This window comes from Mastigoproctus giganteus, chromosome 8 (assembly GCF_048544385.1).
Source record: "Mastigoproctus giganteus isolate SK-2022 chromosome 8, ASM4854438v1, whole genome shotgun sequence".
Taxonomy (NCBI): Eukaryota; Metazoa; Arthropoda; class Arachnida; order Uropygi; family Thelyphonidae; genus Mastigoproctus; species Mastigoproctus giganteus.
This window is the reverse complement of record NC_143582.1, coordinates 39,617,307-39,643,676: the sequence shown is the minus strand read 5'-3', so window position 1 is coordinate 39,643,676 and position 26,370 is coordinate 39,617,307. Positions and strand designations below refer to the sequence as shown.

The following is a 26,370-nucleotide window of genomic DNA, read 5'->3' as shown; positions in this document are numbered from 1 at the left end:
GAGACTAAACATGGCTTCCACCACTTCATGCCTCCAATAAGCAAAGTGGTGGTATTGCACCGGTTGATGAGTCATTTACCACCTAGTATTGCCTGGTAACACAGACGGCATTCCTCCATGTGGTGTGGACGCCTCACCTCGACCCCTGCTTACGTTGGTTCACACCTGTGTGGTGACGCACAGTGTGCTTGTGCATGGGGTTTATACCCAGGATTACTAACAGTCCCACCATCGTGAAGGTGCAAGCAGAGGATTTGGCTGTCACAGACCATCCGGACTTCGCCGAAATTGGGTTCACTTGACTTGAGGGTCACCCGAATATCAGTTCCATCAGCGTTTTAGACTCCGAGGTAGCAAGTACAGCTCCTCTCGCATATCTGAGAGAATGTCTGTGATAACCTCAAGGACCTAAGGTTACGTGTTGGTACCAGATACCACAAGACACGTTTAGAATCTTGTAGCGCCCATGCCTCGCCGGGTACGAGCTGTTTTGGCTGCACGTCGAAGACCTATTGAATAGGTGGTCAAAATGTTTTGGCTCATCGGTGTACAATGGGATATTTATTTCCTTCTCCCTGCTAGCAAAGTTCCTGTATTTCATTGACAAACCCCATGACCTGCTCTGGCAACCTATATTCATTGCTGGGAGAACTTCATATCCACCTGCACGATTATCACCTGAGCTTTTTTTTTTCTCCGCTACTCTGAATGTTTTGCCACAAAGTTGGTATGTTAATGAGGATTATTGCAACCGAAATGAAGTATTTTTCATTTTTAAGTAGTCATTTTCAATATTGATGTGTTACTTTTGACACGAGGTGATTTACCGGCTATACCAAATTACAAAATAAAAACATTATTAATTTTATTTATTTTTTAAAATTTAATCTTTATGTTTAATTCAAACAATTAACCAGAATTCAATGTTAGTTTGTAATTTTCATTTTGCTTAGTTTTTCACTGGTTTTGCAACAGTCAGTTCTATTTTAGTTTAATTTAATATCAGTTCAAATAAACAATGAGGCTCATAGTAACTGAAACATTAGTTGGGGCTGATGTTTTGGTAGTGTTTCATGATCTGAATATATTCCATTTGACCTGTGATTATGTAAGATTTTTCGATTGGCTAACATTGAGAAACAAGATTGTGACCATCATTCCTGCAGCTGAAAAATGATTTTTCTTAAGGCTCGCTTTTTACATAAGGTCAAATAAAATAAGCATGTTTCAAAATGCTTTTGCTGTTAACATTAAGGGCTCAGCAGAGTTACAAATGGAGATGACTGAATTACAGAATAATGACACTTTGATAGATGCTTTTGCGAGGGAAATTTGCCAGTTTTATGCCGAGGTTCCTCTTTCAAAGTTCCTCGTCATCAGAAACTAATGAGCGCGTGCATGTTATATTAGGCATTTCGTGTTCCAGTTTTGAAGCAGAGATCTGCAAACTAGCCGGGGATATCCAACCTCAGAAATCCTCTAGACTGGTATTTTAAAGTACATCATGTTACACATATTAATGACATACAATTGATATACTGGCTGATGTATTTTACAGAGGTTATCAGTAAATACGCAGACTGGAAGAATAGCAAGAAAACTAAATAAGTAATATGATAAGCTAAATAATTTTAAATTAAAGCAATAATATAGTTTGGGACATCCAATCTTATGACATTTTAATGTCATAATTTTTTTTAAAGGAAAGACTTTTAGCTTGATTTTCCTTTCAGGTGTTTAAACCTGAAAGGAAAAAATGATTAAATCTGTATAAAACGTTGTAAATAAAAATATTGAAGAATACGAGTATACTTCTGGTTTAAAAGGCATTCAGTTACCTATAGAAAATAGTCGAACTGAGCCCAGATGAAAGTAGTTTGACAAAATTTTTCTTTGTTTTGCTTTTTATTAACTTTCACAGGGCTAACTGGTTTTTTGTCATGACAATGAATTCTCCGTCCACCCATGGCTGCTCAACTCATCCGATCTCAACTCAGTTGAGCGTGTTTGGGACCTACTGAAAAAGGACATTCCATGTTACGACCATCCACTCGACAATGCGCATAAATTACTGGACAAATTGTGCAATTCATGGATAGCGCTACAACAGCTGCTACATCTTGTGGAGTCCATGCCAAGACGTGTTAAAAAAAAAAAAAAAAAAAAAAAAAGGTAAATTGCAGCCATTATCAACCCACTGCAGGATGGAAGCGTCCTCAACAATTCATGCTGAGAGAAATGGACCATAATCTGCCACGCTGGTCCAGTGTGGGTTGGCAGATCGATCCTATTTATCAGTCAGGGGCTTGAATTCCGGTCTACTCAAAGAGCGTGTGCTACTACACTCCTGCGCTGGACCACTCGGCTACGGATGGGTAAAAGGAGACCCACGAGGAATTAGGTAGATGTTGCTAATGCAAAGCCAACTCAGTGTATAAGACCGTGGCATGAGAAATTATTTTAAAGGCACAATTTGGCCACAGTCTCCCTTGTGACACTACACAAACAAGCAAGCAAGCAAGTTTACTAAATATAGTCTTGTACCTTGAAAATAGAAACTCAGGTATAGGCGGCAGATTATTGGGGAGAGGAGAGGTTAAAAATAAGACGAAAAAGATTCAATCCCTTCAGGAATTATGTTGCAATCAAATATAAGTTTGCAATGCAGTTTTAACAGGCGGCTAAGAAGGCACACGGTATGCATTCAGCATTTCATTGAACTTTTGAAATTGATGCAGTACGTCATTATTCCTCTGTACAAGACGGTGGTGAAATAGTGCTTGTAATATTCTATTCAGGTCTGTAGGCCATACCGGAAAGAAAAAAAAAAAGAACTTTCTGGGAGGGTTCAATGAAGGGGCAACTAAAAAATTATGAGAAAATGGCTTACAAGGTGCGGACTGCGTGGTTATGTTAGGTTAGGTGTGTTAAGAGTACTAAGGCTAGGAGGCCTCAGTATATTGTCTCTGTAATTGCGCGTATCTTCAGTCGGTTTGCTGAGATTCCAACTGTTGTTTTTTCCATCCTTTGTGGGAAGGCAGTGATTATGTCGACTGTGCTACCCTGAGGGCATGGGCTGCTAAGTTTCCAAACTTAGCAGCCCATGCCCTCAGGGTAGCATCTCCAACTTTCCCCCTCCTCTAAGGTACCTTAGAGGAGGAGGAAAGTTGGAGTGTAAGAGACCCTTAACGGGAAATAGCAAAACGAACAAGGGAGATATATTTTCACCGGTAGAAGAGACGAGAGCCAGAGAGCACGAATGTGAAATATTGTTAGCAACAGGAGACCGGATCTCATGAAGTTTACGGAAGTGCGTTGTAGAACGTTGGAATAATTTTCCGAGGCAGAGAGTTCACAAGGTGGAATTGTATTGTTCCTTTTTGGCTATTTGAAAAGTTTAAATAATTATGTTTTTTCTTTTTATGAGGTACAGAAAAAGCCCGCTTTTCGTATCATCTGGCTATGCTAATATTTACACAAAGCTTAATTTTACGTTTACTAGTGTTACGCTGAGTTCAACTTGTTATTATGTATTTTATGCAGCTCTGCAAGAGCAAATGGATGATCAACCTTTGTTAATCTGCTTGTGCTGGGGTGCCAGCACATTGTGGAATACCACACCGATAGATCGGAGGGATCGGTGCCATATCATATCGTACAGTGGCGTAGCAAGGGTATGGTCAGCATGTACATTCTATCCCCTGACGCTAAAATCTGGTATTGTGGCGCTTTTTATTATTAGGCAATTGGCTCCTTTTTTGTGTGAATGTACCTTCTGACAAAAAATCCTGGCTACGCCACTGATATCATATCATATCATGGCTACTACGATCTGGTAATCTTAATCGTCTGGACTTCTTTCTTTGGGACATTTGACGGAATTTGCCTTATTGCGTGATGTGTGCAACCTACTGGAGATGACCACAGTTCGCACCACGTGTCTTTTTTTTTTCTTCGTTTTTACACGTTACATTTAAAACCTTACGTGAACCAACAGACGAAAGCTAGACCGTGCAGTTCCTCAGCCGAACTGAAGAAGTGCGCGTGGCCTGATTTCCATCTGTTTCACTGACAAAGGAAACTAAAGATTTTCAATATAAAGAATCCACTCCAAGTGATCTGCAATGACAGTTTCGTAAAATTTCGTCTTCCAGTGATGATATTCTCTTCAGAGAGGTTATCGCGTAACATGTACGTCTTTTGGCCTTTATTATCAGCGTGGGTTTACTCCACAATAAAAACCAAAGAGCTTGAATATATTGACTTTACATTTCCTTGTTTATAACATGTACGCGTGTAGCATTGTTTTGAAATTCGCCATTTAATTTCGCTTTGTAATTTCAGCGATTGTAATAATTATCTTGTGGTATTCCCTTTTCTTCTAAGTTCGTTTCCAAAGTTAAACTGTTATTCATTTATGTTTATTTTTTATGATTTATCCCAAAGATGCCCCATTTAGTAGGAGAGGCGAATGAATAAGTTTATCTTCCCTATTCTTTAGTGCCGTTGATGAGGAATGTTTGGTTGGTTGTTGTACGGTTTTAAGCGCATCAGCTTAGGCCATGTTGTGCCGTATATGATATGTCTGTAAATTGCATGTGGTCAGTGCCGACTGGCTGTTTGCTGGATGTAGAACCCGACTTATCGGGAGGAAAAACCACGCTACCATCGCTTGAGACCGACTGATTCAGCCACATTGTGAAAAAGACCCATAAAAATTCTTCCCGTCATTGATGGAATTCGAACTCAGGTCTTTTCCACCCAGTGTGGGGAGGATGGTGATTATACCAACTGCGCTACCCACGACAGCTGCATGGTAAGAGTTTGACGTCGTTTCCACATCGATGAAGCAAAACCCTTGCTGTATGGCAAAGGATCCTTCGCATCATAGAACAAAAGATTAAATAACAGTGGTTTCGGCAGACAGAACTCACCTGACACTCTCGGTGACAAAGAGCGGCATGGTGGCCATGCCCACTCCCGTTCCAGAAGAAATGATAATTTCCACCAGTTCCCTCCTCTTCTTGAAATACTGGCCGACCATCATGGATGAAGTGTCTCTCGTCAGGCTGACGCCACACCCCACAAAGACGCCGTAACTCAGGAACAGCTGATGAAATTGGGAGGCGAAGGATGTGAAGAGGCAGCCCAGAGCGGTGATCAAACCACCCAGGACTGCCATGAGTCGCGTGCTTCTCCGCCTGCAGAAAGCTACGACTACTGGAGACAGGAATAAAGCCACCGACGTGGACATGGCCCCGAGACACACTGCAATAAAAAGAAAAATGTTCAGCTTTCGCTAGTTGTGAAAGAGACAGGAAAGAACACCATTGCAAGCGAACTTCAAAACATAAACAAACAAATCCCAGATGTTATTGAACCAGTAACAGCTGCTTTCCATCTCGTTCAACAATACTAAAGTTAATACAACGTTGCCTAGGCAACGTGGCACGAAACACCTGTTGACTGACGCACTCTGCTCCGACACACGTCAAAACCATGAGGTCTGGTGGAGTGCAGGATTACGTGCCCGGAGTAGAGACGGATCAGGTGACCCTAAGCCCTGTTATCCTGCAACTGGCATCCTCCAACCGAGGTAATCGTTCTAAGCAAACATCAAGTAACAAAAAAATCATCTGGGCAACGGTGTCTGGAAAACCGAGCTAGAAGTACTCGCGATATAAATGACACGTGCGAAGAAAACGGTGTAGAATACAAGGAAGCATTAAGATTACAAGGTGTGTGTGCGTGAGAGAGAGAGAGAGAGAGAGAGAGAGAGAGAGAAGCCGAAAATAGTGCAAGCATGGCTGATACACAATTCACGTGTGAGCCACACCACGTATCATAAACTGTTTTCTCTATACTTCCGATTTAAATATTTAATAATAGTCAAAATTGAGAGTAAATGTGATGTTTGCTATCAAATGAGTGGAGCGGATGAGAAATTAAATACTCGGATCAGAGTTAACGACACTAAAAGCGGCATTAAGCAAATAGCGTCATTTTATCTGAACAGAGATTTCCTCGCGATCAATCGAATTGCGCGTTTCTAATTTCGCGATTTGCGTCTTGCTGTATCCCGAAGGAACAGTCGCTGTGTAAGATTAAATTAGCTCGCGTTTTAAATTTGTCTTATGTCATTTCGCTAATTGTTAGTCCTGATAATTAACAAGAGCCGTTAAACTTCTGTACAAGGGAATTGCCCAACGAGAGATCGGAGAGTTTGGCGATTTTGTTCGATTTGCAAAGAAAGAGTAGCTTCTTTCTTTGGTATGGCATGAACCATGGAGAGCGAATATAGAATCTTAGGAAAGAATAGTAGATTAGATATTATGAAGTTTACCTTCGGACAGAGAGTTGTGGAACGTTGGAATGAGTTGTCTGAAAATGTAGCTGAGGCGGAGAGTTTTTACAAATATCAATAAAGAATTGGATAACCACATTTTGACGATGGGAATAATATGAGGTTTTTTTTTTTTTTAATTCTTTTTTTTTCTGGAATGTGTAGAATAGGTTCCTTGCATCATTATGCCATTTTAATACTAAGTTGCAAATGGTCGATGCCATTACGGCTGACAACAACATCGTTAGACATTCCCTGTGAATATGTTTACTAAGGTGGTAGAAGTTGAAGAGCTGCTTACACGTTCCACATCACAGCTGGCAAGGTGAATACACAGCGTTGAGAGTGTGAAGAAATGAAAAACCCAACATGGTTGTTTATAGACCCTTTCTTCGCAAAACGAACGATCACCGGTCCCGTGTATTGAGACATGCTGTAGAATCGTCTGATACCACAAACTACTCAGAATGATCCCAGCAAGATAACGCACCCTCTCACTTCCATAAGGATTTTCTAGGCTGTTTGAATCTCCACTTTCTAGTGATGGGCTCAAATTTAACTCTGTGGCCAGCTCGCTTGTAGGGCTCCATTAAGAACCAACCTAATCTTCCTCTCTTCTTCACCCTTGCCAACTGATAAGGATCGCTGCAAAGATCGGCACAGTTACACCAGACATGGCGCGTCTGGCAAGAAATCGATTACTGTTCGGACGTGTGCTGGACGTCAATGTGACTACTACTTCCGCTGAACTTTGGGTTTATACTACTGTAATTTTTTTCTACATCGTACTTGATGAGTTTCTGAACATAGACCTGCAGAATGTCCAGTCTCAATCATATGCGGACGACTTAGTCCTTACCCTTGCCGCAGATACTAGATCCCAACTGTAAAGCCGCAGCAAATAGAGCACTGGCCACTTTACAGGACTGGGCTTGTCGCAACCACCTGGTGAGATTTCTAGGTGGTTGCGCCACCTGGTAAAGTCTCTCTGGACGTAGAGAGGCCACCACAAATCAAAATCCATGGGAGAACTATCCGGTTAACAACCGAGACGAGATATCTTGGCGTGATCTTGGACAAGAATCTATCTTTCACACCACGCCTGAAATATCTATATACCAAGGTTCGAAAATATACTGCACTCGTGGCAAGAATCGCACGTCGGGACTGGGAATTGAAGCGACGCGCGCTCACCGTTTTCTATAAGGCTATGTTCACCCCCATAATTACCTATGTATCCGGCATCTGGTTTTCAAAATCCACCATAGAGGTTAACAAGAAGTTTTACTCGATTCAGCGCGTCATCCTGCTCACCATCACCGGGGTCTGCTGCACGGTCAGTACCCATGCCTTTCAACTGCTGGCCGGCGTGCTACCTCTAGATCTAGAAATAGTCAGATGTGGTTTGCTTTATATGCTTTCCAAAGGTAAAGCCATCTCCTGTCTGGATTTTACCACCGAACCCTCAAATAACATCAAGGCCGAGAAGAATTGCCTTAATGCATAATTGCAGCAGGTCTGGCAGACTAGGTCGACACACTCTACAAAAGAAGAAGTCACCAAAAAATTCATACCTACAACAGCAACAGTATACCCGAAATCTCCCACATGGTTCTCTTCGGCTTATACGGCACCTTTTTGTTAACTGGCCATGGATCTATCAGAGAAAAGCTCACTGCACTTGGGATCACCGAAAACCCACAATGCCTCTGTGGTTCCCTCGAAAGTTGGGACCACTTGAGTGCGAAATATATGAAGACTTGAGATGCTTCCTCCTGACTAGGATACATTACCTTCCTAAAAACCAAGAACAGCACATCCTCGAAAGAAAAGAAAAGAAGACTATGTCGCCCCCCCCACTTCAATGTCATCGAATCATCGAAATTAATCTGAAGGGAAATTGGTGTCGATGACTCGATCTCAAGCGTGACCAAGCTTCCTTGAGAGTTTCAGGACACAGATCTTAGTTAAAGACTTCGTTTTGGTTCAGTTCTAACGCTCGAAACGCTAAATTAAACAGATAGACACTACACCTATCTTTTCGTGCATATCGTGCATAGATAACTGTAACACATCCGTTTTCTAATAATTTTAACTATGCACGAAACACTTTTGTTTTTTTTTTCTAATAATTAGAAAATGAAGTGTTTTCTAATTATTTATGGACTTGTTCAGTTGTTATTTGAACTATTAGCAGTTGTGCTGTAATGTGTCGATAGTTTTTATTTGCACCTCGATGCCCTCCCCACTGATATCTAGCTATCACGAGACCACGGCTTCCAAATGAAAAAAAAATATATAATAAAAAATAAAATAATAATAATTAAATAAATTATATAATAATAAATTTGTAAGGCTATGGAGTCATTTCTATGAGCTTGTTGAACGGTTATTCGTATTGGCGTATGAAAGTGCTCCATTATAGTAAAAATTACAAGCATAAATATTGAATTTTTTAAAAAATGTACCATCATAATTAGACTGCAGAAGCATTCAGTTGGTGTGGATCCTTGTACAGTAGTATAATATCAGCTTTTGCTGCTTGACCGAGTCATCTAAATATGGCTCTGGATACAAGAAGCGTTACATAGAGACCACTGCCCGTACTTGTCCTGTTCTGGACAATTCTTTTTTGTTATGTTTACATCTGAGACTGAGAAATTGCAAAAACCTTCCCAGTTATAAACATATATCCATATCACCATCAACAATTCATGGCCTAGGTCTATATATTAACATAGACTAGCCTTAACGTCGTATTTTCCCTCTCAAGATTCCTTAACCAAATTAACCCAAACCTTAACTCAAGATTCCTTAACCAAATTTCCCTTGTATAACGTGGTTTTGGTTGGCGGATGTTATCTTTGAATTATAACGCTGCATTTGCAGCATTCCAGTTGGAGTAGATTACATTCAAACAATGAATTTAAAATGCTAAATTCTGAGTATTGTAGATTTTTAAAACTTTTTACAACATATACAGTGTACAAGTGTTCAATTATTTGACGGATAGCAATGCATATTTTTACGTTTTTATTGGTATTTGTTGCTTCAGTGATCCAATTCCCTTCTCCCATTTTTATCTTATTAATTTTATTTTCAAACCATGTTTTTTTTTATTTATAATTTTTAGTTCATTTTTATAAATACAGTAGTCGAAAAATTGTGAGTTCATATTTTAATCGATTTTTCCTTAATTCTCGCTTTAAAAGCCGATTGTTCTTCATGCTAAACGAAATAAATTGTGTTAAATTGAATTTTACGTTAACACCGATCAAAACTTCCGTTATTCTGCAAAAATATGGGAACTAACACTATGTTTTAAGACCACCAATTCGACATCAGTTTGTGGTAATCGTAAAGAATGATAACTCTCTCACCCCAATCCTTCAAGTGGGAGAGTGTCAATCTTATCCTGTTCCCTAGTGCAATAGCAGTATCGGAGAAGGAATGAAGTAAAACAGAACTCACCTAAATTCTGTTACTGTCTGTTTCTGCCGCTATTTCAGATGAATGCTTTCTCTCTTTTATCTATAATAAGAAAATAGCCTAGTTGTCTGACTGTCAGCGGATGACTAGGGTGGGAGGGGTGTCTTTCAAGGTCTCCGGAGCTATGGCACTGCCATGGCTCCAGGACCATGAATTCTAGAGAAAATTTCTGGTCACTCCTTTGTTCAGAGTTTGTACAGAAGATGGCTTCGATATAATAAAATATGCTGCATTATTCGCATTTCAATAACATCTGGAAAATTCACCATATGTGGTTAATGCAATAAATAATTTTAGGAGAAGAAACCAGAAAGGAAGAAAGAAAGAGTATAAATTTCTGTAACGATATACTACCTGAAAAGGGGGGGGGGGAAATATATACAGTGTATATGACTAGACTACAGTCCTGGCCTTGCTTAGTTGTTGCATTTCCCTTGGTTTTGCCGGCTGACTCCTGAAGAAAACGCCAAAATCATCGTAATGCAACGCTAAGTACTTTCACTTAACTTATTTCATAATAGTTTCTTTGTAGGTACTGACGTGCATTTTTACTATGGGTTCGACAGATGGTTCCTTAGACTATACTTTACCCCATACTCATAGTGTATATATATATATTCTTTCATTAATTTTTCAAAAGGTTGTAATACTCCTGATAAAGTTAAGTATGAAGAATATAACTTACTTGGCTACTCTGCCGAGACTTGAAGGTGCTGTGTATATTTGTTGGGTCAGCAATAAGAGCTCCAAGAGACAAGTGAGTCAGTACTGACCATTTAAAAACAGTCTTGTGCTAAGTTCAAAAAAGTATTGGATAAGAAAATCTGGTGGATCCAGTTACTTCCACTTTCTATTAAATTAGGGTTAATGTAGTAATTTATAGAGACTTTGGAAAAGGATGTTAATTATTTAAAAGTTTGTGTGTGGCAAAACTGAAAGCAGGCATTTTCGTTGTACCACAGATAAGAAAGTTCACTTCAGATGACCAAATTTGAAGGAACCCCGACCATAATTGAAAATTAAGGATAGATCGGCTTCGGAAACATTGTTTACTACTTCTTAGGGAACCAGAAAAATACCAATTATGAAAGTACTATTGATAATATGCTCAATAAAATTAGGATGCATTATGATCTTGAAGGTTTATTCTTGCCCTCCCACATAAGACCTATTTTTTTCGGAAAACCTTGGTTCTGTGAGCGACGAACAGGGTTATTGGCCTCACTACGATGTAAACGAAATAGAAAGATACCGGGGTAGGTGGAACGTTAGCAAGATCTTATGTATTAATAGATTACTGCTGGTTTCTGAAAGGATAACGTCTTATTAGAGAGCATACTAAAGATTTGAACATCAGCACACTGTGTCTGTAATTGCTTGTATTGTTCAGTCAGTTTACTGAAAAAAAAAAAAAAAACCAAACAAACAAACCTGGGTTTTCAGAAGAAAAGGCTATAACAATTCTTCACATCATTGCTGGCATTCAAAGCCGGCCTTTACCACCCAGTGTGAGAGGACGGTGATTACATCCATTGCGCTAACACAAGAGCGGGTAATAACGTCTGTCATAATACATGAACTAAAGACCATAAACTATCATTGGAGGTAAAAAAAAAAAGGGTTCAAAAATTTATCCCGAAGAATCTGGTACCGCTGCATAAACATTCACTCTTATTTATTAATAGTCTCCTATTTTCTTCAATTTAATTAAGCTTTGTCCATCTTATTCTAAAAAGAAGTCCACGAATTATTATTATTAAATGAATAAATAAAATAAAATAAACACGTGTTTACCTTTTCCAAATTGTGGAAAATCCATAAGGATAGATTTAAGGCTAGTTCTGATGAAACAAGCTTAAGGAAGGTCACATATTGGAATATGTTAGCGTAGTTTTCAGTTTGCGGGCTTGTGTAATCTTAAAACGCTACCCATGGTTGTTCTAGGCAGTTTCAGTTCATACGTAGCTCAGTTTCTTCTTATTATTTTTTTTTAAGTGAGATTTCTTTAGGCGCGCCCCAGGCAGTTTTCACATAGGATAACTTGTGTCCGTGGATTGACAAAAATCGCCACGAAATGCGACACGAAATGATTCATCACGTGACCCCACCATCGTACCATTCCCTGTTAGACCGTCGTCACCGTTATCTAACGGCGGCGACGATCAGACGCGAGCTGCCGCGCCGTACGTAGCAGGGACGCAATCAGTACCTCTACAGCGGGGCCATGGTGTAACTCGCATGCGTGTCGCGTTTACGTTTTAAATCGCTATACTCAGCTTATAGCAGTCCGATTTTAAAAATTTAAAAAACAAATATTTCTTTCGCCATTCTCTACAGTATTTCAAAAAAAAAAAAAAAAAAAAAAAAATTATAATTCAACATGCCAAAGCCTAATAGTGAGCGTTCTATAGAGCACGTATACGTGCAATGCGACCACCGAAACCATCTCCATTGAGTACAAAGGAGAGATCTGTAAAATCCAGTGGTGTATTCGGGCCGGAATGATGTTCCGGTACTTTTTTCTAAATGTCATAATAGAAAATCATTAAATTTATACACCTAATATTATGAAACAATGGCATAATCAAAGGGGAGGAAGAAATATCTATTTTACCCATTGCTACTAAAAATTAATAGTAATCAATTAATAGCTATTAATAGTAATCTTTAAAATTAATAGATTTCTTTAAAAATTTATTCGAAAACAAAAATATAAATTTCGCAATGAAACTTCAACGTTTCTTACTAAAGTACAATGTGTTAGATAAAGAGATCCAACGAATGAGATATACATGTACTGTGATGCATGCGAACGCTGCATTTTGATTCGTCATGAGCTGAACGCTAGAACAGGTTGTTCTCTGAACCGTGAGTCTGAAGTCTGATATTCAGTTACTGTACAGTCGATGTGGCGTTATCATATAGTCTTCTGGAGATCGAGCGTTCGGGTACTATTTTTATTTTAGCAATACACCTCTGGTAAAATCTGGAATAAACTTGTAAAGCAATTGTAAAATATTAAGCCATTGTAACATCGAAATAATAAACGTTACAAAAGATTCTAAAGAAGTTTCATTTAACTTCCACTATACGTGCTCGTAATAATATGCAGTGATTATATATACGTGCAGTTCATATTAGTAGCATCAATACTGTTTTTATTCAGCTAATTTCAGTTTGGTAAGGTAATTTTTTTTGTAGTCACGAACATGTCTTTGTTTAATTCTTTGTGGCAGTAAATCCATTAAGCAAAAAAAAAAAAAAAAAAGACTGCAGGATTTTAGTAATGGTTTTCTGATGTTCTTTCATGCACCTCTAATGACCTGCAACCATACGATTCCATTCACTGTTTCGCCAGCTATCTCAAATTTCGTTATTATTTTTATATACCTTTTTCGTAGATTTACTGGTTATTTATACAGGAATGCGCCATCGCTGTGAAATCTGAACAGTATATACCCAAAGACACCACATAACGAATGGCTCAGGTTGAGCTCGCATTGGCACTGTCCAAATTGGTGTAAGGTTTCCTTTAAAAGGTAAGCGTAACCAATAATGCCCACTGAGTTCTAAGAGAATCCTTGAAGAAAACCGTTATTACTAGTTCGTTCTTCTCCAGGAGAAATTCAATCCATAGCATGCCCTTCATACCTAATATCTTTTACTCAGTTTTAAAACGAATTGGGTAGTGTTAGAGTAACCTGTATGTACAGTAGATTAAGTTAAGTATTTGCTATATTTATTATAGTTAAGGGATCTTCTCGCACTTCACTGGTGTGTGATCATTATTGGAGTTATGTTATCGTTCACATAATCTTGTGCCTGCACCTTTTATCGTAGACAAATTTAGATCGACATCCAAAGCCAAAATCATTCGAAGTCTGCGTTAGAAGAAACCTCTCTGATAGCCGCGAGTTCCCGGGTTCGAGCTCAGCCTGAGCTTGGATCTTTAATGCTGGTTTGGGAGGGAATCCCCTCATCAAACCATATCCTAAATGTGTGGAGTTGTGCTTTTCCTCAATTATTACAGGCGTACTAAGTATGCAGCCGTTTTAGTTTTGAAATCATCCCTTTTCAAAGGAAAATGTACTTGCAAGGCAGGCACGTGAATTAATATCCCTTTAACTCTAATGGATATCCACTTAGTGCGGTAGTAGTTTATTTAAACTTTCTTTTATGAAATTAGGCCTTCGTTTACTTTCACAGAATCATCGGTAATGTAATTACTAGCAAGTTACTACTGAAAGAGCGGAGCCATTTGTGTTGTGGTCACGTGATGAGCATTTGTAGCTTGCCTACGCGTCAGGTAGTCCAAGGCTGAAAAGGACATCGAACTGCTGGAGTCAGAAATCATAGTTAGAAGTCTGACAGGCGCGCCAATCATTGACAAGTATGCCCTTAATCGCTCGCCGTCATCCAGAGGAACACGTCGTAATCGGGCAAAGAATTGGCACGAGCCGTCAGCTTTAGACCTCAATGTCTACCTCCTACGATTTTTCGCTGCGTGAAAGTGCCGATACGGCTGAAACGATCCTTTAACAGGCGTGCTTTTGCAGAACACTCCGGCCGAAGAAGAGGCGATATTGTGGTGATGCGGCGATGCTTAGGTCATTATGACTAACACACGAACACAACGGCTCATTCCCTGATGATAAGAATTCTTTGCACACGTCTTATAATCGCTTTTGGGTTTGTGGACAGAAATTACCGATCAACTGTTTCGTTCTCTCGAGAAAAGAAAATATTAAAAACGAGAAGAAAAATTAATAACAGGATGGTAATCAAGTAACATTGGTGAGCAGATGAACTCTTCGATATCTCTAAAGATTCCTTTAAATTCCTTCTTAAAAACATCAAATTATTCAGATAAAAAAAAAACCATATTTGTTTAACAGGCAATAAAAAGTGAAGCCATCTAAGCACCTTCTGATCTTCATTGCGGTTTTAAGTAGGCGAACCCTCATAATTCTGTACCACATTTAATGACATCATATTCCTCTGACGGATACTTCCTTCATAATAAGAGCTGTGAAGTTCTATAGAGAGTGTCTTAGGGGAAATAAAGCCTCCATTAGTTGTTGCTTTGTAAATGGAATTTTGTTGTTTACTGCGAAATTTTGTAAATTTTTCGTTATTTTCACTCGGTGTAGGCACCCGTTGAAAGGAAAATCATGTTTCAATCAAACTATCTGAAGCAGAAAATGAAGTTTAGTCTCAGCTGAAACGTGAAGAGAACGATCTGTTGATGGTATCAAATGAATCCACTTTGCTAGAAGCCAATGTTCAAAAAGAAGCGTTTAAGTAGAATATAGTAGCTCCTCACTGTAGCTTAAATGACCTGCTGCAGTCATGTGGAGTTACTCGTTCATTCACCTTAAAAGGATAGTTACTGTTATTATTTTTTAAGATAACTGCTGATATTCAAGGCAAATCATCTTTTAAAAGAAATAAATGTCGTTTGCGAAAATATAATAGGAACTGCTGGTTACAGACATTTGATATTCCATTATGACTGATATAGATCGTACTATATCAGTACTATATTATTATTATTATGGTTGTTATTATATTATTTCTGCCTGATGGGGGGGGGGTTCCACCTGTGACAAGTACTGGTACCAAGTGCACAGAGTGGTTGTTGTTATGCCTGGTGTTACTGTTGGTCGAGGAACTTTCTGACTATCCTACAGATGTTCAGAATTGCGACTTTCTGATGTTTCTTGTAGGTGGTTTCTGGGAGACCTATTGCTGCTAGGCTATTATATATGGTCTATGGCACCATTCTGGTGGTTGACACGATGATCGGATGGTTGTTACTTGTTGCATATACCACATCTATTTGATCTCCTGTCTTAGGTCCTGTCTGGTCTATTGTGCCAATTCGCCCTGTTCGTTATTATGGCGCGGTCCCAGTGCAGCTTTGTGGGTTGGGGTCACTAGTTCGGCCTGGGGTTCGTACTTGTAATACAATACACTTTCTTTGATCAACTTCTATTTCTTCGCTAGCTGCTGATGTATTATCCTGGACACTTGGTCCACAAGTTTACTCCATCTGGGTAATCATCCTGCATCCTACGGTGATGCGTTGGATTGTTTTTGAGGCCAGATGGCATCGTCGACATGTGCTATCTGTCACTCCGGGCTCCTTGGCGATGTATTTTCTATAATTCCTGGTGTTGATTACATGGTCTTGGATGGCGAGCATGAATCCTTTAGTCTTGGGGAAGAACGTCCCGCTCGTGAGCCAAGCATTGGAAGTCATTTTATCTATGTGGCTTTGATAGAGATTATTGTATTGTCTACCATGGAGTGTCTTTCTTTGCCCATCTTTCTAACTTTGTTTGTTCCGTCTAGGCGGGAGGGGACTCCTCCCTTAGGTTGAGTGGGGTGTGCTGCTTGTCCGTCTTCCTTATGGCCTGGTAGAGTGCTGCTGTGTTTTTCTGGAAGTAATCCTTCAGGTTAGCTATCGCTGTCTTCTTGTTGCTCGATCAAGCCCCTTCCTCCTTTCCGAGCTATTATTATTATTATTATTATTATTATTATTATTATTATTACAAGTTATTGTACTTGTCAGCAATTGAAATTCAGTATGGCAAGAAAATACAGTAAGGCATGAAAAGAACTTCTCACTCTGGCCAAGTTTTATTCAGTCTCAGAAAAATGCACTTTCCAGTGGTTCCACAATTGCTCGAGTTAGATTCTTCACCTAACACGCAAATCCGTAGCGTGCCCGTCTATGACACTTCAGTGATGAACGAAAAAATTTCCAAAGATAGCAAATGAGCATTGATTCTATCGAAATCGGAAATCAGATTTCAACTAGTTGTGTGCAAAGACAACTCAGATTAAATCTTTGTGAAGTTAACTCAAAGTAATCAATCTTTGTGTTTATAAACATTGAATTCCTTTTTTCTTGCTAAAATACTGTGAGCTTTGTTTTAAAGAAAAATGATCTGTTGCTACAAATATTAACTTGGCCTATGATCATTTTAATATTAAGAAATGTTAAGATTAAAGAAATAATTGAATGCAGGAAACATTCCTAATACATTCCAAACTAAAAACATTCCCAGCAGAATTACGAAAATATTTCTACAGCAATAGATATTTTCGAAAACTGTCAATCTGTTTTATATTACTACACTCCAATTTTCCATGATCATAATTGTTAACATTACCTGTTGAATTCCTTATTATTATATTTCTAATTGTATGTTGATGCATATCCATGACGTGTCAAACTCCTAGCCTGGGTGCCCTCGTGGCATAGTTGGTAGAATCGCCGTCCTCCCCACACCTGGTGGAAAAGACCTGAGTTTGAATCCCGTCAATGACGGGAGGAATTTTTATGGGTCTTTTTCACAAGGTGGCTGAGTTAGTCTGTCTCAGGAGAGGGTAGCACGGTTTTTTTCTCTAGGAAACTCGGGTTTTTCGAAACAGAAAATCGAATTCAGAACACACGCAATTTACAGACAATATACACGGAGCAAAGTGGCCTTAGTTGCCGATGCTCCTAAACCCCAAAAACAACAACAACAACAGCCTGGTAGGCTATGATGGGTATTTATTGCCTGCTGTATATGGTGTGCGCAATAAAAATTATTTATTAAACATTATCCATAAACTACAACACCATGTAACTGATGGTGAGTTTCATAAGAATTTTTTAGCTGCTGTGGTGAGACAACTTAGAGAAACACATGCACCGAAAACCATTACGAGTAAACGCTGTCCATTATGAATAGATGGTGATTACGACTAAACTGCAAATGCTTAAGAGCAAATACTACATACTACATTCCTACCACAAGTACCAGAAGATTGTCAAATGGCGAAAATGTTTCAACTGCAAGCGCATGGAAGACATTACCCGAAGCAATTATACCCATTTCACACTACTCCTGTACAAGAATTGTTTCTGCAAGATATGAATAAAAGCATAAACTGCTGTCAGTGACTCTTTTTGGCAGTGTACACATGATCCTCAAGTTTTTTTATCTGATTGCAGTAAATCACGTTTTACAAGAAATGGAACTCTCAGCTCTCTAAATGCTTATGGCTGTACCGATTTTACCTTTTCTTTTGATATCTGACTTGGTGTTCTTTTGGAACAGTTCTACTCGTCTTTTTGTTTTCAACAATGTTCAAGAAATGGCATACCTACATTTTCTGCGGAACAGTTTGTGGGAATTATTGGAAAACACATCCTTGAAATTCCATCTGTAGTTTATGCACGACAGCAGCAGTCCACTTTTCCCGTGATGTTTCTGACTTTTTAAACACGGAGTACAATAACCGATGGAATTAGTCGCAATGGCTCTGTCCAGTGGCTCACTCGATCACCCGATTTCATTCCCTTAGATTACTTTTTTGCAAGTTCAAATGAAATCTAGTGAATTACCATGCAAGGAGAACAGTAAAAAAAACTGTCAAGTTAGGGACACCCAAGAACTAACTGTGCATTATGTCCATAAATTGTGTGTGTTCTCTGATTTATTTGCCTGTTTTGCTGGACTAAAAACCCAAGTTTCCGGGGATAAAAACCTTGCTGTCCATTCATGAGACTGACTAACTGAGCCATGGAGTGACAAAAGCCCATAAAAGTTCCTCGCATCATTTATGGGATTGGAATCAGAGCCTTTTCCATCGTGTGGGGAAGACGGTGATTATAGTCACTGTGCTACCGTGCAGACAACCACAAGGTGAACTTAAAAATCGCAGTTTGGAAACTGCTGAAACTATTAAGAAAGGATAAAATATGCCAGGGAACCGTAGATTCATCGCGCTGAATGCTGCATTGAACGATATGGAGATTACTTTGAACAGCTGCTTAAACTTTTATTTTAGTTTCTTTGCCCACAGTTTCGTAAATTATTACTTTGTGATATTTCGGGAATAAAGCCTTTGGAGACAAGTTTTTTCTCCCTTATTTTTAGCGGTAGGATATGTACCTACATTTGTTCCGTGCAATTCAATTTAGAAAGGTTCAGTCAAAAGTTTGTTAGCATTACCATTAATTAACATTAGTAGCACACCAGGCCAAATGACGCAAAAAAGCAAACGTATTCTGTATTATAAAAAAAAATAATAAAATAAATAAATAATAATAATAAAAATCCCAAGTCAATTATAATTTTCCAATTTCTAAATAGTAACAGTCCAATTCCGCTTTGTACCTTATTCAAAGAACCCAAAGTTCCTAGTTCTTTTTCATCAAATTCTCTGCCTTTGGGGAAACTTATTCCAATGATCAGGAACATGCTGGTAGAAGGTGAATTCGTGAGATATAAACTTGTAAACAAAATTTTATATTTGTGTCTCATTGTTCATGTTTCACCTGCCAATGCGAAAATATCTCCTTTGCTATAATTGTGTGTATATCTTTAAAGGTGTTAAGCACCTCTATCAGGTGTCCAGTCTTCAGGCTCTGCAACAGCGTCATCAAAGACATTCCTCATAGATATAACCCTTAGCACTTCCAAACAATCTGGTTGCCTTTCTTTGAACTCTCGAGTTTTATGTCCATTTCAGGTGAGGCTTCCAGACTTGGGTACAATATTCCAAGTGAGGTCTCACCAACATTTTATAAAGAGTAATAACATCCTTCTCTCTGCCGCCAAAGGTCCTATTGATCATTCATAGTAAACCGTGGACTTAACGGTCAGCCATTTTGGCATCCTCCTTTTGTAATACAGTACTTTATTACTGGAACAAATATGCTTGCAGCATAATTTGCTTAAACATTTCCAATAGAGAATTTGTATCCAGCAACCCGAAATTACTACCCTTCAGAAAGACCCCTAAGCCACTTTAGAACCCCCCTTTTAAAATTGAAAACCTTTCTTTTGCCTTTGACCACGAAACTTCTTGGTACAATTCCCGTTTTATAACACCGATCGTTACTTTCTAGTGGTTCCTGCACTGTCAATTTTTTGATAATACTGTACTCCGATCATTAGTGAGGACCAGTAAAGTATATTTGGGCCTCTTGCACTTTCTCTGAATTATTGAAACAAGCAGCAGTAATCAGATGGTTCAAAAAACGTAACCTGCCTGGTGCAATTCTTGACAACGAATTCGAATCAATAAGGGGCAAGTTAAGGTCATCCATAATGAGGAATTTACCTGTGCTTGTCCATTCAAATTGCTCAAACTAATTTTTATATTCCCCACAACCACTAGGCATGTAACACACTCCATCTATAAACTATACATTATCATTAGACAACTCACACCCTGTTTTCAATTCACTTTTGATACAACATCAGATTTAGAAGACTTGACCAGCAGCTCAAATTTACTCAGTTTGTAAAAACACTCCTGAAACGGGTTAACGTTTTTTTCACTACCCATACACATCCATTATAATTGCTTTATTAGTTATATCGGTTGATGATCTTTTCCCATTCATGTGAACTCTTACCACAGGTAATGGACAGGCTATTAGTGCCATTGCATCATATATTTACGTAGTGAACTACCGAAATATTAAAGTACAAATATGATGCAAAGGCACTAACCTGTCCATCAGTGAAACTTCCACTTAGTTTGAGGCTTTAGTCAAGAATTAAACCCTTTTAATGAAGGAAGTTCGTTAAAAGAGTTTAATTCTTGCGTAGCTTTCGTTACATTTGTAATGGGAAGTTTTACTTTGACACTCTGCTTGGCTGCTCGTTTAGATTTTATATATTTATTTGCTGTTTAGTACAAAGACTATAATTGAGCCAACAACTGATCAGGAAGGGAAGACAGTGGGCTCAGAAAAAGGTCACAGTAGTGCCTTAAAGTTTTAATGAATAGCAATGTTTTTGGGTGTTATTATTGAATAGTGATGTTAGCATTAACATTGGCATATGACGCAAGAAAGCAAGCTTATACAACATCAGCTTAAAAAAAAAAAAAAAAAAAACCCTTCTCATTTCACCTATCCACTTGCTCCATATGTTTGTCTAGTTCTGCCTTGAATCTGTTTAAGCTATCAACTTCTACAACGACAGATGGAAGTTTGTTCCAGCAATCAACCACCCGCTGTCTAAAGACAAACTTCCGCATATCTATCCTACAACTGTCTTTCCTCAATTTGAATTTATGCCCTCTCAGGAGATTATTCTGAGCAAGAGGAAAATTCCCATCAGCATTGAGCATGCTCAAACCATTCAAGGCCGTATACATCTCAATCAGATCACCTCGCAGGTGCCTAGTCTCCAGACACTGTAATTTACAAAACTAAAGCCTTTCTTCGTAAGAGCAACCCTTTGTTCCATTCACTAATCTTGATGCCCTTCTCTGTACTCGTTCCAGCAGCTCTACATCCTTCTTAAAATGAGGCCTCCAGACTTGTATACGGTACTTAAGGTGTGGCCTGACCATTGCCTTATACAAGGGGGATAATCACCTCCTTATCCCTGCTAGAAAAATACCCGTATATCATTTACAAGACACCATGAGCTACTCTTGCAGACCGTCTGCACTGTTCAGAAAACTTCATACCTGACTGCACAATTACCCCAGGTCATTTTCGTTCTCTACCACCGTCAGTGTAGAACCACGCACACAGTTGATACGTTACTCTGGAGTTACTGCTTCCCATATGCAGTACTTTACATTTGTCAATGTTAAACTTCAATTGCCACCTCTCAGCCCATCTGCTCAACTTTTCTAGATCCTGTTGCAGTTGCGTACTCTCATTACTCTCATTAACAACCCTGCCAACCTTCGTATCGTCTTCAAACTTAGACATTAAGCCTGATATATCATAATCAATATTATTAATAAATACAGAGAAAAACAATGGAACCAACACTGAACCCTGAGGGATTCCACTAATAACATTAGTCCACGAAGAGCAGTGTCCATTGATTACCACCCTCTGTTTTCTCCCCTTCAACCATCCCTTTATCCATAGCAGCAACATGCCTCCAATGCCACACTGCTCCAATTTGTGCAGCAGTTTTCCATGTGCAACAGTACCAAAAGCATTTCTAAGATCCAAATATATGATACCAAATTATTCTTTGCATCCAGTTCCTTTGTGACCACATCATAGTATCCAATCAAATTGATCAGACAAGACTTCCCCTTAACAAACCCATGCTGTGTCCAGGCTATAACTGAAGTCTTGTCTAGATGATCAGTGCAGTACTTCTTTAACCAGTTCCTCCATTAATTTCCCCAGAACAGAAGTTAAACTAACAGGTCTGTAATTACTTGTGTCGCCCTTTGTGAATTTGGGTCACATTTGCACATCTCCAGTCCAATGGTACCTCCCCTGAGTCCAAGGAAGCTCTCATAATTATGGCTAAGGGTTTGCTTACTTCCTTTGCTGCCTCCTTCAATATATCTGGATGGATCCCATTCACTCCGGGTGCCTTTTTATGTTTATCTTCAACAATTTCTCCTCCACTTTTCTTTCAATTATTACAAAATCATCTAGCTCACTGCCAGAGTTTACTTCACCTCTGGCATTCCCCTTCCTGAATAACTCCTCATGTGTGAATGTAGATGCAAAATACTCGTTTAGTTTGTTAGCCACCTGAGCAGGATCATCAACAGTTGAACCATCAATATCCAGTGGACCAATTTGATTCATCCCTTTCCTTCTAGAGTAGGTAAAGAACTCTTTGCTGTTTTTCTTTGTATCCTTTTCCAAAGATTTTTCGTAATTTGCCTTTGCCTGCCTAACCTCCTTTGTGACTTGGTTACAGACCAGCTTATATCTATCATAGGCTTCCATGTCACCCATTAATTTATATGCATGCCTTGCAATTTTCTTCTCTGCTACGTGCTTCATTAGTTCATCTGACATCCACTTAGGCCTAAACCCTGAACAATATTTCTTAGTTGGTATGAAAAGCCTAGTAGCTTCCAAGATATTATCTGACAAAAAAAATAGTAATAATAATAATGATGATAATAATAAAATAAAAAAAGTAGAAACTTTCATTTGGCTCTCGACAACGATGTCAATTCTGAAGTGAGCATAAGACCAAGTCTGTCGCTGTCACTAGAAGGAGCGAAGTTTCGACAAGACAGAAAAATATAACGCAGAGTCGTTTATTTTCATAACACGTTTTATACGGGACATTTTCATATTTGATTTGTTGTTTCTGGAGTTTTACCTTTGACTAACTTGAAGGCTGTTTTAATTGTTTGTTGGGATCTAAAAAATGTGTTGTGAAAAGAAGTCGTTCAATTTAATGATGGGATTCCTTAAGACTTCACAGACAAGAAACTAGCCAATCTATTTTTAGCGTTTCATGAATTTAATTGATATTTAAGTCAGATAAAATCATTTGATAAACCATTTATTTCCAGCAAATGCTGAAAGAAACTGCTATTAGGCAATGAATGCTTAGAGGTGGTATTCAGTCTTACCATAACATCATAAGAATTCAGTCTTACGAGCTTAGAAATGATAAGACTAAATTCTTCACTTCTGGTTTACTTAGGCATAAAAAGTAATCTATATTAATCTTGGGAAAGCGTAAGAAAGCGTTTTCTGCTTTCCTGTTTTACCAGACGTTTAACGTAGCTAACTTCCCAATCAAAAGATTCATGATAAACAAATACCAAACGTAAAGGACAGCAATAGGATTTCAGGCAAGCTGTAGTAGGCCATTTTATTATTGTATTTGCTCTTCTATTTCTTTATGGTTAAACATTTTGTTTTAATTAATTCGAGAAGTAATCTGTTGGAAAAAAATTGAGTTCGAATCCTGTCAATAATGCGGATAAAGTTTATGGGCCTTTTATTAAAAGTAATTGAGGTTATCTTTCTCAGACGAGAGTTGCGTGGTTTTTTCTTGCTACCTAACAAATCCGTGTAATCTGTTCTGAAAGAATTCGATCAGTGAATAGATAAATTATACTTGAGCGTGTTTTTGATCCACATCCATTTATCGCCCATGATGTTGAATAGTTTTCTAATGCTACAGCTTCTAATGCTGTAGTTTCAGGTAGCATATAGCATTAGAAAGTTGTTTCTAATGCTATAGCTTCCTGACGTGAGAAAAAGGCAGTTCGATGTAAGCCTATATTACATGTTTTTGGTTAACCCCGAGACAAGTAAAGTGCGTACTGATTGGTCACTTACATTATCATATGTTGAAAGGTCTTCATTTATGCTAACTGTTAGGTGTGGCACTATCACCGTGTTCTTTTAAAACTATTTAAATGCTTCACTGTTATTTACATATTGAACCTGCCCCACTGAATCATGTCTGAAAGGTGGTAGGCGGTGGAAGGCAGGATCGAGAGATCAGGAAACTCCACCTAGAATAACGCCTACTGCAAGTTTACGGAATGAGCGTAAAATAAAATAAAATAAATAAATAAATACCGATTCTAAATTACTACGGTGCCTAAAGTAAAATGATTACACTTATGAACTAACAGTCGGGGCTCAGCCACGAATTTATGGAGCAATTCCTCCTTCTATCCTGATAGGTGTTAGGCTTTGCTTAAAAGGATATTTACCCTGCCAAGCCAAAACGCGAAGAAATAAAAAAAGAAAGAAAGAGAAGTGAGCAAATGTAAATCTTTCTAAAAGTGTAAAAGATATCCACAAATACTCAGCGTGATACCGGATTAAATAAACCTGAAACCTTGATATGTGGATGATTATCCCGTCAGAATATCCCCCCAGATGGTTACGTAAAGTTTTCCAGTATGATAAATGTGATATTTAATAGACGTTACTCTGTCTTACCTAGGACTTATAGCTTCACCTTGTTTATGCACAAATTTCGGCCAAATGTCTTTCTATGAAAAGATATTTGACAAAGATATTACGGCCGAAATCTTCTTTCCCCCCCACATCGTCAGTCGCTTTAAATGGCACCTACTACTAGTTAACATTCAGAACTTACACTCTTACCCAGTAATTGGTAATGCGAACAATTCAGGTTGATAAATCGCCGGTGGGAAGACATATTTCATCACCACAGGAGTCGTGTTGATGCAGCCACCAACACCTCAGTGGGTGGATGGACGGTAGGCGGGTATGTGCGTGTGCTGATTTTACAACATGTCCTAGATAGAGACTAACTCTCTCAGTAAAATTCTCGATAGACTTTCTTCTGTTTTATATTGTTAAATAGAATCCAAAATAAAGATGGTCTAATAATTTTCTATTTTTGAACAATCTCCATTATTTCTACATTAATAAAAGATTTTAATTTAATGAAAATATGCTAATTTGCCAAACTTTTGATAGTTTTCTTTAGGGTTATAATAAATATTTAATAACAATGTAGCTTCAAAAACTGTTCTGGAAATGTCTTCATTATTAAATCTAAATCGATATACAAACTGATTGTCCCAGGTATACCAACTTTTATACCAACTTTTTAATGGTAACTTAATCTCTATGCTTCGAAAGGTATACACTTGACTTCAAGAAAGAACCCATACATCTGTTCATCATAATAAGGGAAGAAGGATAAAATTTGTAGATATACTTGTATAACTTAAATAGTTGATATTGTAATGAAATCTTCCACTAGCTTGTATACTGTTTGGGAGAAAATGGAAGATATGTTGTTTTTATTTCATCCTGAGAAGACAAGACATTTGAAGATTTCTTAACCACGAAATAAATAAATAAACAAATAACTACACGGGGGGGGGGGATTTCGAGGGCTGTCACGCACTCCAGTGAAAACCTTTGGTCCAGCATAGAGTTCTTCAGTCTGATTCAAAACTGCGGTTCGAGATTATTAAATCTCAGATCTTTATCATATCCTTTCTGTGGATTATTTGATAAGATTTAAGTCTGTTTTTAATGAGGAGGAACAATTGCCGTTTATGAGTGAAGTCCGAAATCATAGTTGTAGCAGTTTTCTTCGCTTTCGCTGATGAAGTCAAACATTGTCTATGTAAGAGAATTAATCCTCCAACTTCCTTGAATGTATTAAAACTGACACCAAATGTGCTAATAATAAAACCTGCATAACAAAGATTAGCATACTTTGGCCACTTACTATAAAGTCCGAATTTTTAGTCATTATTACTTTCTTTTAAAATATTTATCCAATAGCCATAGCAGAAATAACCACCCAAACAGTTAATACGGAATTTACTTCATAACATTGTAAAGCGGAAGTAGAATTCTTTGATAAGCGATCCCCGTGGTTCTGAATGAAATCAGTGATCTTGAAATTTTGTTGTGTCATGCTCAACACCCCCCCTCTCCCAGACTTCGTACAGCCCAGATCAATGGCCAAAAATCCATCTTGGTGGCAGCAGAGCTTCATCCTCTAATGGACGCGTTGAATCTAGATGTTCTTCTCCTTCAGAAACTCTACTGCGTCAGTGGAAGGGTTTCTGGTTACCTCTTGGCTTTCATGAAAATCCAGACCACAAACCAACTGTCTTGCTATCACCGTGCGCAATCTAGACCTAGTAGTAACACAGATAGAATCACGTTGCACTCCCCATATAGCTGGGGCTACAATAGAGGGAAGCTTCGCTGTACTGCGGTCTTAACAGCATACAACCAATTTGGTACTGATATCCTCCCACACTTAGCTCGACTGGAA

At 38.5% G+C, this 26,370-nt stretch overlaps 1 protein-coding gene across 1 annotated transcript in view; it reads right to left on the bottom strand.

Annotated features, from left to right (window-relative positions):
- Window positions 1-26,370, bottom strand: part of LOC150081469 (monocarboxylate transporter 10-like) — a 108,923-nt gene that overhangs the window by 15,463 nt on the left and 67,090 nt on the right. Inside the window, exon 2 of the mRNA XM_090379318.1 lies at window positions 4,935-5,268. Coding sequence (XP_090235444.1) covers window positions 4,935-5,268 — 334 coding nt within the window. The remainder of the gene's footprint in view (window positions 1-4,934; window positions 5,269-26,370) is intronic.